A 10346-nucleotide genomic window follows, 5' to 3' on the forward strand; every position below is an offset into this window, starting at 1 on the left:
TCACTTTTTCTAAGTTTTGTCAAACACCTATAAGGAAAAAATTGTTGGAAACTAAATTTCGGTGGTTTGACAAACTGAATGTTTATTAGATCGAACTAACTGATCGAGAAGACTGACAGTAACTGATCAAAATATGCAAACTGACAATTGCTTTTAATTGAATATTAATGCGAAGATAATCAAAGGCAACTGAACCAGCTGGACCGAACTACACAGACAACTGACTGATCAGTCGGAAACTGATCAAGTGCTAAAAACAGTTGTGAGCTTATCAGCTGATCGTTCAAATGTACACGTCAAGAATAAGGACATTCAACCGACAACAGTACAAAGCAACTACAATTAATAGTGGGAGAGCCGCATGTCAGAAAAGTTGCAATGCACTAATGTTAGAGGAATGTTGACATGGCAAACAACGGATAAAAAGATTCAAATTGTATTAATTATTACCGTTGGAAGAGAAGCTTATAAATAGCAGAGACGAAGCAACAAAGAAGACACAAATGACTTACTTGCAATCACTTTGTTGAAATTCAAAAGATTCAAAGCTCACATTTATCGTTTATACTTATAGCATTAAGGCTATACTTCGAGCATTCTAGCACAAACTATTGCTGATGTAAAACTTGATCTTAAAGAGATCAGTTGTGCTAAGTCTTTTTCAAGTCCAGTTGAATACTGTGAATTACGTTTTAAACTAAGATTTTCAGTTTGGTAGTGTTAAGTCCAAGACTGAAGTGGGTCTGTACAATTGTTTGTATCGATCAAAGTCTTTTAGTAAATATCATATCCTTGTGATAGAAGGGGTGACGTAGGAGTGATTGAAATCTCCGAACATCCATAAAATCTCTGTGTTCTTATTTCAGTTTATATTTTATCTTTCAGTCAGTTTATTTCCGCACATTTATTGTTAACTTATTGATATCGACTGACAAGATTCTCGAGTTTCAGTTTATCACTAAACTGACTCCATATTACGAAAAGTTGTGAAAATCATTGAGTGTTTATTAAACCCCCTTTCTAAACTCTCTTTTCACCCGATAACCGATCCTATCAGATTGTCAATATATTTTATCTTATATTAGATCTTAATCATGAATATATCTCAATATAAAAACAAATTGTGCTACTTTATAACATCAACAACATGATACTTCATGGGCATCAAATATATTAATAATTATCATTGTGCTACTTCTAGAGCACCTAAAAATATCTCATAAATTTGATTATTAACAACATGTTATGCTATTCTAATAATATAAATTGAACAATAATTATTTTCATTCTCATTTGATTACATTATCGTGCTGATAACATATTATAAATCATAAGAGAATTATAAAAGAATATAGAATAGAAGAGAGAATGAGGTAATACCCTGATGTAATTTTTATTGAACTCAGTCATCCTTTCTATAAAGAAAAATAGGAGAAAAAAATTTGTTACAGATGTTATTTTGTCAAATTTATCTTGATCACAAATCTATAATAATCTATAACAAGAAAATATTTTTTTAACAAAATTAATAATTTGTTATCATTGAGTTAAAAAGGATGTCTAGTAATAAATGATGGTTAAGCGAGGAAAGGCCAACCCATACCCATAGGGTCCTTACTTGTTAATCTCGGTTGTGCGGTCCACAAATGTTCGAAGCAAGGGCAAGGTGCATTTTTGGCCCAAATTACGCAACCTTCTCCTCCTCCGTTTCGATGTCCTAAAACCCTAGCCCATTTTGTGCGTGTAAATTCTCCTCCATTATTACTGAATCGAAACACTGTAGATTTGAATCGAAACACTGTAGATGGCTTCCTTCTACGTGTCTTCTTCCATGGAAGCGCTTTCCAGTTCAACCTCGCAGCTTCCCAAGCTCTCAGATGCCACCCCCACTCACTCTCTTAAGACAACCCACTGCAATTCTCTCTTGTTGAGATTCAATTTAAGCTCCTCCAGAACCAAGACGTCGCGAATTTCGGCGCTGCATAGCAAATTATCGGAGGATGGCAGCACGGAAGAGGACAGTCGGTTGGATAATAATAGTATTTATAATGATGCGTTCAGTTTAGTCTCGGGAGAACATGATTTTCCATGCCAGGTAATAAGTTATTGGTATACGTAGCATCTCTTTTATTATTCTTCTTCTTCTCATTGTGTGAATTCGAGCTGGTCTGCTGATTTCTTGATGATTCGTTTCATGTTTTCTCTTTTTCTTTGGTATGTCCTAATCAAAATTTGGGCTTTGATTGCCTCTAGGTATCTTGTACTGTGCTTTGCTTGTGAATTTACCACGAGCTTTCCTATCCCTTTTCCCTTAGAAAAGCAAAGCGATAGCCATTATTCTTTCTTCTGATTTATATTCACATTGGGTTCAGCTGAAGAAGAGGTGCAGCGTACTCGATACTTTTCCTTTTCACCGAATATGTTAATTTTCTCATAAGTTTTAGCCACAAATGTAGTTTGCTTCTTATCAAGTCACTGGTGGAACTGTTTTATGATTTTGCTTGTATTGCCATAAAGCATGGCCTTGAAACTGGAGATGGAAACAAGTACATAAAAGTAGCCGTTCGAATTTACTGATTGTAACATGTTCCATGGAACATCCTTTGTCCCAAACCTGTAAAGCTTGTTCATAACCTTGTTCGAACATCTGTAAAAAAATAGAAAAATGGGGAGTTTAAACTGCCGTCTACTGGTACAAAATTTGATCACAATGAACCATATAGATAATAACTTGCATGTATTATTTGATCACAATTATAATTACTTAAAAAATGTATCATCTTTATGTTTTAGAATACCAGAACAAATTAGAAAAATAACAGAATAATCATATTGACCTTGGCTCCATTAATACCATTGGTTTGTCTGGGCTTTATTTGATCTCGGTCTTAGCTATTTGTTCCACTAGGCAGTCCAGAAAAAAAATTAGTTATTTGCACACAATATACAAGGCTTCTAGTTGTTTAACACCCTAGGTAGACCTTTGCCTGCCCAAAATGATTCTATTATTAGGATATACGCATCTACCACTTGCTTCCAAATCACCAATAGCCGTAACAGACACAGTTACCGTTCAAAAACTCATTCTCATGTTAAAAGTAGATTTCCTTGCATCATTGATGAAGGATCACATGGTACTTTATAAACATATAATGATTTGAACCCGTCTCTTTTCAAACTGTATTAGTACGTACGTAAAAAAATGGTTTCATCAAAAAGTACTCAAGAAAGGACGGAAGCCAGAAAACTAAGCGTTCTCGAGACATAGGGTGATTCGATCTGTAGTTGTGTACAAATTGTAGCTCGTGAAATCTCCAACATCAAGAGCATATTTCAGCAGGCCATTGTGATTGTAGGTACCATCATTTGGGAGATGCAGCAAAATCTTGAGAATCCTTTTCTGTTATACTCTTTACTTCTAAGTTCTAACAGAAGAAAAGGAGTAGTAAGATGAAATCCGTTCTATAAGTTTGATGATTAATCCGTTCTTGAGAATCTATTGCTGTCACAGCCCTTCATGTGGATGACAGTTCGGCGTATGTGCTAGAGGACTAGATGTAGGGTTCAAGACTTGTGTCTTCAACTATAATTTAGTTTTGACTCTCCTTTTTGTCGTAACTTCATAGTCTTCAAATTCCTCTCAGGAGTTGTAGCTCTCTCCTATCTTTATCATACCATTTGTGATCTTATTACTCCTTTTTGGTCACTTGATGAGAATTTAGTTCCCGTTGCTGTTCGGGAGAATAAGAGTTTAGTTCTTGATTTTCAAATGTTCTAGTAACTTCATTAATTTTGAAGATGAAAGGATAAATTCCCAACTTTTAGTTCTTCTTAACCTCTCGAGACTGGGCATGGGAAAGATCCAATCCTTATACCACTATTACACCACACACTTCTCAACTCACCTCAAGAGAACTCATTTGAATGCATGACTTAATGATAATGGCAGTGATACTTTTATTTTTGAGCCACAAGGCATTACGAGGGGAATGGATTGAAAGGAGATATAAACAAATACATAATGATAGTGAAATATTAACCAACTTTTTTGGAAGCTTCAAATTAAAATCTAGCTAAATGTAACTACAGGCTCAACTTTTAAGTTTCAAAATTTGAAAATGTTGAATAAGTAGGATTAAGTTCTAAAGAAAGGTTTACATCCTACTTTCACGAAGCTTGGAACTGTCAGGAAGATAGATATCTAATTGTTTCTTATGTTGTAGTGTGGCAGAATGCATATTCTTGGCTCCTGCTGACAAGCTAGTGTCATTTACTTACTCTGTTCATTAGTCATGATAGGATCGGTTAGTTGTTATTTGTATGTAGTAAAAACATATTTGGACATTTTGAAACGCTTTTTCAGCTTTATTGTGATGTCATCTCTCGTATCCTGAAGGATAATTCAGATCTTAAACCAAGTAACCAAACGGATACAGATTCAGATTTAAATTTGACGACACCACCTCCTGTGATCTCATATGGAAGCTTAACTGGGGGTGGGACAAGAGCTGGGCTTTTTAGAACGCCGATATCTGGTGGAGTGCAAAGTGCAACTTCTGCTCATGGGTTACCTAGACCGGCCTTAGCAGTTCGAAATTTAATGGAACAGGTAAATTTTTTATTTGCTGATATATTTTGTGCAGTCATAGTGATATACCTACGCTGGTTCAATCTTAAACAAAAACTACCTCTAACGTGTTGTTCCCCTATTATACGGCTTCGTTGAAATATGAGAAGGCTAGGTTTGCTCATCTGTGTACTGTTATGTCTCGGATGCACCACCGTCGGGAAGGCTATCCATTTGGTTCCCTCGTAGATTTTGCAGCAGATCCTATCGGGCGTAAGTATCATAATGTTTTTGCTCTTATGTCCACCTCTGGATTGCCTTGTGTGCTTTCTTGCAGTGTCAGGTTTATCTTTAGTTTCAATAAAATTTTGATCCATTTTTATTTATTACTGACATTTCATGGAATCTGATAAGTTATTAGTGTTACCCTGTGTAATTGGCCTCAAAGATATTCTCTTTAATTATTTATAGTGTTAACATTTAGACTTTTTATTTGATTTGAATGACAGTAGAGGTGTATTTGGTTCACGAATTGGATGTAAAGGATTCAGAAAAACATAATTGAGAATTCAGAAAAAATTGATGTACCAGATGCAGCTTTTGGTACTAGTAACTGGGCTTCTTTTTTTGGTGCAGAAGTCGCTCCTGATTCTCCATTTTGGGGGTCATTAAGATCTCCCTATCAAGCTCTTAAAAATAACTGATTGAGTCATTGAGAATGCCCCAACCGAGATATTCATTTTGACATTGGAGTGGTTGTTTGACTTATCTTTTGCAGATCCAATCTTTTCGTTTTCACCATTGGCTATACATACAAGGAATTTGTTAGCTGATCCAAGGTGCTCTTTGGTGGTACAGGTAGCTGTTTCGTTTTGCAATATTTTTAGCTGTCATCACCAAAAATATTTCCATGTATTTTGTTTGTGGGTTTGACAAACATGAAAATTCACTAGATTCCTGGGTGGAGTGGCTTGTCAAATGCACGTGTAACAATCTTTGGTGATGTATACCCGCTCCCCGAAGACCAGCAGGTGATTTTTCTTCTTCAGCTGATTTCATTTATAAATGTTTCACTTGATATACGATATATAAGGTAATGACTTGCTTTGGAATTCTTACATGTGACTAGCTAGTAATAATAATGACTACTGTATAGAGCTGTTGGTCATCTCGCCACATATTTGGAAGAAATTTTCATCTGGATTTTGACCTTCTTTAATGATCGGTACTTGTTGGTGTTCATTTAGAAACTCGTTTATATGTAAATATTAATGATTGATGCTGATTCCTGAAAGTTCCATACATAATGGTGGAGTTACTGTATGCAGCTTCACGTGTCTCAATTTAGTGGCATTTCACAACCCAGATGATTACAGTTTTATGCTTTATTTCTTGTTGGTGATAATCATGTCTCATTGCGTTACAGGAATGGGCTCACAAGCAATATATGTCAAAACATCAACAAGGACCTTCTCAACAGTGGGGAAATTTCTTCTATTTTCGGATGCAGAACATAAGGTTTGTGTATTCTTTGACATAGTTGTTCACAATGATTAGTTTTAGAAATGGTCGGTTTACTTTTTTATGTATATTTAAGACATTATCTTAATATTAGTCAAATTTGATAACTTGTATGAGTTGACACCATATAGAACTGCATGGAATCTTCCTCTTCCCTAGCATGACCTACTGCACCTGTTCCGTTGTAGTGTACTGGTGCTAGTTTCATTGAATAATCTCTCACCAGTTATCACCAAAAAAGAAAACTATGCTTCCATTTTCTTCCAATTTTTGAATAAACAATTGTTAAATCATGATATATATTCCACACAGAATTCATGAGGTGGATTAACCAAATCCCCTCTTTGGCTCTTTGCTACGTGAAGTGCTGCTTCAACCAAACAAGTGATTTGAATAATTGTGATAGTTGCATAACTCGGATTACTGCCTTTATCTGTGTGTATCATGGGCATGACACTTGTTTGATTGTTTTGAAGTATTTTTGTGTATTGTTTGTATTTTGGCTGGGACCAACGATGTTGTGTCGGTCACCTTCGATCAGAATTTCTATCCGCTGTTGTATTGTGGATTCAATGGTCCTATTAGCTACATTTACTTGTAACATAGGGCTAGAGTTTAAGCTCGATGCTCCTCTTTATGTATTTTTAATGTTTATTTGTGAATAAGCCCGAATCAATGGTGATTTAGAAAAAATAAGTAAGAGGAAAAGAAAAGTAAAATGAAAAGCTACTGTTGAGATTAACAGCCTTAAGATTTTGATTTGCTTTATCACCTATTAGCAGTGATATCTATTTCATTGGAGGCTTTGGAACTGTTGCTTGGGTTGACGTTAAAGAATATGAAGCCCTTCGACCTGATAAGATTGCAGTTGATGGAGGCGAACAAAATCTAAAGGTTTATCATCTAAATTTCATTCCATTTGTATAACCGAGAGTTGTGTCTTGATCAAAGTGATGTTTTATGGCTCCACTTTCTTTTAGTAATATTTATGGTACTCTTGTAGGAATTAAATGCACTATTTTCGAAGCCTCTGAAAGTTGTTTTGTCTAAAGAAGCTGAGGTAGATGATGCTGCTCTCATATCGATAGACAGCCGGGGTGTTGATATTCGTGTGCGCCAAGGCACCCAGGTTTACTATACATTGTACTGTTAAATAGAAGAGTTTGTTTTGTTTGCAACATGTTTTTGATTGGTTTGATAATGCCTCACAGTTCAACATTCAGAGGATTTCATTTGAACAAGGGCAGATTGTTGAAACACTAGAGGAAGCTAAAGCAGCGCTTTGGAAGCTAATAGATAGAGGTGGTAATTTACACAAATGACCTCCACATCTTGGAAGATTTATGATAATATTTTTTTGTATAAAGACAAAATAATGCGTTTGTAGATTATATTATTATTAGCAGGAAAAATGTTAAGAGGATCTTGTATTATCGGCATTGATTTTTTATTATTATAATTATCTCTACTATTTATTATTATAAAATGTAATAATAATCATAATAATATATGCATTTTCTGAAAGGCAGGTGCATTATTAGTAATTTCATTTGTCGGGGTTCCATGAAGAAGACCTGTGTGCGAGGAGGAAACTCCTAACAAATGCTAACTCTGTGTGTGTGTTGTACTTTTTGTTTTTGAATTAAAGAATTTGTTTTGTTCCTTTACCTTTACTAAATGAGTGCTGAATGAGTTTTTTACTTATTTTGAAGGAATTTTTTTTTATAATGGGTGAGAAGCAAAAGAGATAATGTTTAGAAATAAAAATCAAAAGTTAATATAAACTAAAATTTGAGTGTTGCTTAAAATTATTTTCAAATTTAATCATTAATAATGATAATATCTTAAATATTATATATTTTCCAATTATCTAAATTTGTATATATAGATTATGAACAATGTATTTATATTATTATTATTATTATTATTATTATATTTAGAATATTTAGAATATGTTTTTATTGAAATTAATTTATTTTGTTAAAATATGAATGATTGAAAATTTATATGAACTTAATAAAAATATTTGTCAAAAAATAAATGCTTGTTAAATATGATTTGAATTTTATTAATTTCATTCAAAACCCTTAAACACTAATACTTAAATATAAGTTCATTTTGAAAAAATTCCAAAAATGTTTATAGAAATTGAGAAAAATTGTAATATATCATAAGATTGTTGAAAATAAAGAGTTGAAATTATTGAATGTTGAAAATAAGAGTTGTAAATATTGAAAATTAGTGTGATGATGTGCGTAATGATGTATTTATTTTTGGATTATTTTCAAAGAAATTCTATAAATATGTCTCTAAATTTGTGAAGAAGAACACAATTAAGTGTAGAAAATTTTTATAAAAGTGTGTAGTTTAATATATTTTGTGAGTTTGAAATTTTTATTTTTTACCGTAAATTTTTATTTTTAATACTTTATCAGCACGATACTCGAAAGATCTCCATATTTTTTCAAGCTCTGAAACAGAAGAAAAAAGTAATAATATTAAAAAGTAAAAATATTTATTTTAATATTTATTTATTTATATTGTATATATATTTAATATATAATACCGTGTTATTATATAAAAGGAGTCTGTGACACCTCATTATAATAACGTGATGCGATTATATTATTCACCTACTTATATATTTTTATTGTGTTACTGTTTATTTATTATGTATATATTTGAATAATATAATGTTATTATATAAAAAAATTTTATGACATCTTATTATAATAACGTGATGTAATTATTTCACTGTTTATATATTTTTATTCTGTTATATAATAATTATATATATTTTTATAATGTCACAATATTATATAAAAAGATTCCTTGACACCTCATTAATAATGTGATGTGATATACATAATTATTTAAACATGATTAACATTATATACATCATATTATTACCATAAAATTTACTTATACATATATTTATTTTTTTAAGATTTTGTAACGGTCATAAATGGCTAGTTTTTACCCTATAAATATGATTTTACAAACACATTCAATCATTACAAACTTACTCATCCTTCCTAAAAATTTTCTTCATCAAAATTTTCGGAAAAAAAAAGATGGTTCTTTCAAGGTTATTTTGTATAATTATTTTGGTTATTAGACGCATTAGTCTTGTATTTATCAAAAATATCTGCCTCGCGTTTTTTCTTTATTTTTAAGAATGTTTGTACTTATAATTTATCTGTTATTTTGTATTGCCATGTTAATAGATTTAGATATTATATAATAAAATACATTGTTCTTTTTATATTACCACCATGTCAAATTGTCAAAGCTCGAATTTGTTGCGCTCAACATTACAAGAAAAAATTATATGACATGGACTCTCGATGTAGAAATATATCTAAAGTCATTGTTTAACGTCTGAAAAACAAACCTACGTAAACCACATGCATGCAAAATTGTTTTAATTGTTTTATTTAATTGCTTTTAAATGGTTTCATGATAATTAGGATGTGATTAAATGTATAATTGCATGATTATATGACATGATTTCATGAAATTAAGGATTTTACCAGAATATTCGATAATAGGCAGGGCAAAAGAAGACCGGGGACGACCCGGCCAAGGCAAAAATGTTTATTTTTATTTAAATAATGGCAAGGCTCTCTAATATGATTAAAAATGATTTAATTTTTCTAAAAATGTTAGAGTTCGAATTATTTTACGAGTCCAGCTCTATTTTTTCCCGGGAAGTCGGTTTTGGGCAAACAATGAGTTTTCAAAGATAAAAAATATTATCTTATTGGGCTCAATTTAATTAACTTAAATAGTTTCCATAAATATTTAAGCTTAAATAATTATTTAGAATAAACCCATGTAATTAAAAGTGAGAAAAAGATAAATTCGATAATTTTTACGTACATGGGCAAAACGATAATTTTACACTTAAGAAAATACGAAAACACTTGGCAGCGTCCTGAAGGATCGTAACGCATGTTAAATGATATTATATGATTTAAAATGATGATTTTGATGATAATATGTATTTTTACGATTTATGGTAAAGCTGTGCAATTTTTACTGTCTAAAATGCTATTTTTTGAAAGTTATGCTATTTTATGATTTTTAAAGAAAGGAAAATATTTTGACGGATAAGAATTGACTGTGACAAACGATATGATATATGATTTTGTGGGGATGACGTGAGGGCAGAGGGAACCCATATTCGGGCCACGGCCCCAGAGGGACCCCGTTTACGGGCCAAGGCCCCAGAGGAACCCTGTCTATGGAAAAAGGC

The 10346-nt window shown here is 32.3% G+C and overlaps 1 protein-coding gene across 3 annotated transcripts; it reads left to right on the forward strand.

Moving 5' to 3' along the window:
* The first annotated feature begins 1786 nt into the window (after window positions 1-1786).
* Window positions 1787-7556, forward strand: LOC140959774 (uncharacterized). 3 transcript variants are annotated; one of them, XM_073417786.1, is made up of 9 exons: window positions 1787-2095; window positions 4397-4609; window positions 4738-4840; window positions 5346-5425; window positions 5521-5598; window positions 5994-6085; window positions 6868-6982; window positions 7092-7217; window positions 7300-7556. In XM_073417786.1, the coding sequence occupies exons 1-9, from the start codon at window positions 1805-1807 to the stop codon at window positions 7408-7410; spliced, it is 1209 nt and encodes a 402-aa protein (XP_073273887.1). In that variant the 5' UTR covers window positions 1787-1804; the 3' UTR covers window positions 7411-7556. The 3 variants fall into 3 exon arrangements, with proteins under 3 accessions (XP_073273887.1, XP_073273888.1, XP_073273889.1); XM_073417787.1 differs by having other exon boundaries at window positions 6871-6982; XM_073417788.1 differs by having other exon boundaries at window positions 1972-2095; window positions 4407-4609.
* Window positions 7557-10346: the final 2790 nt, after the last annotated feature.

This window comes from Primulina huaijiensis, chromosome 15 (assembly GCF_012295235.1).
Source record: "Primulina huaijiensis isolate GDHJ02 chromosome 15, ASM1229523v2, whole genome shotgun sequence".
Taxonomy (NCBI): Eukaryota; Viridiplantae; Streptophyta; class Magnoliopsida; order Lamiales; family Gesneriaceae; genus Primulina; species Primulina huaijiensis.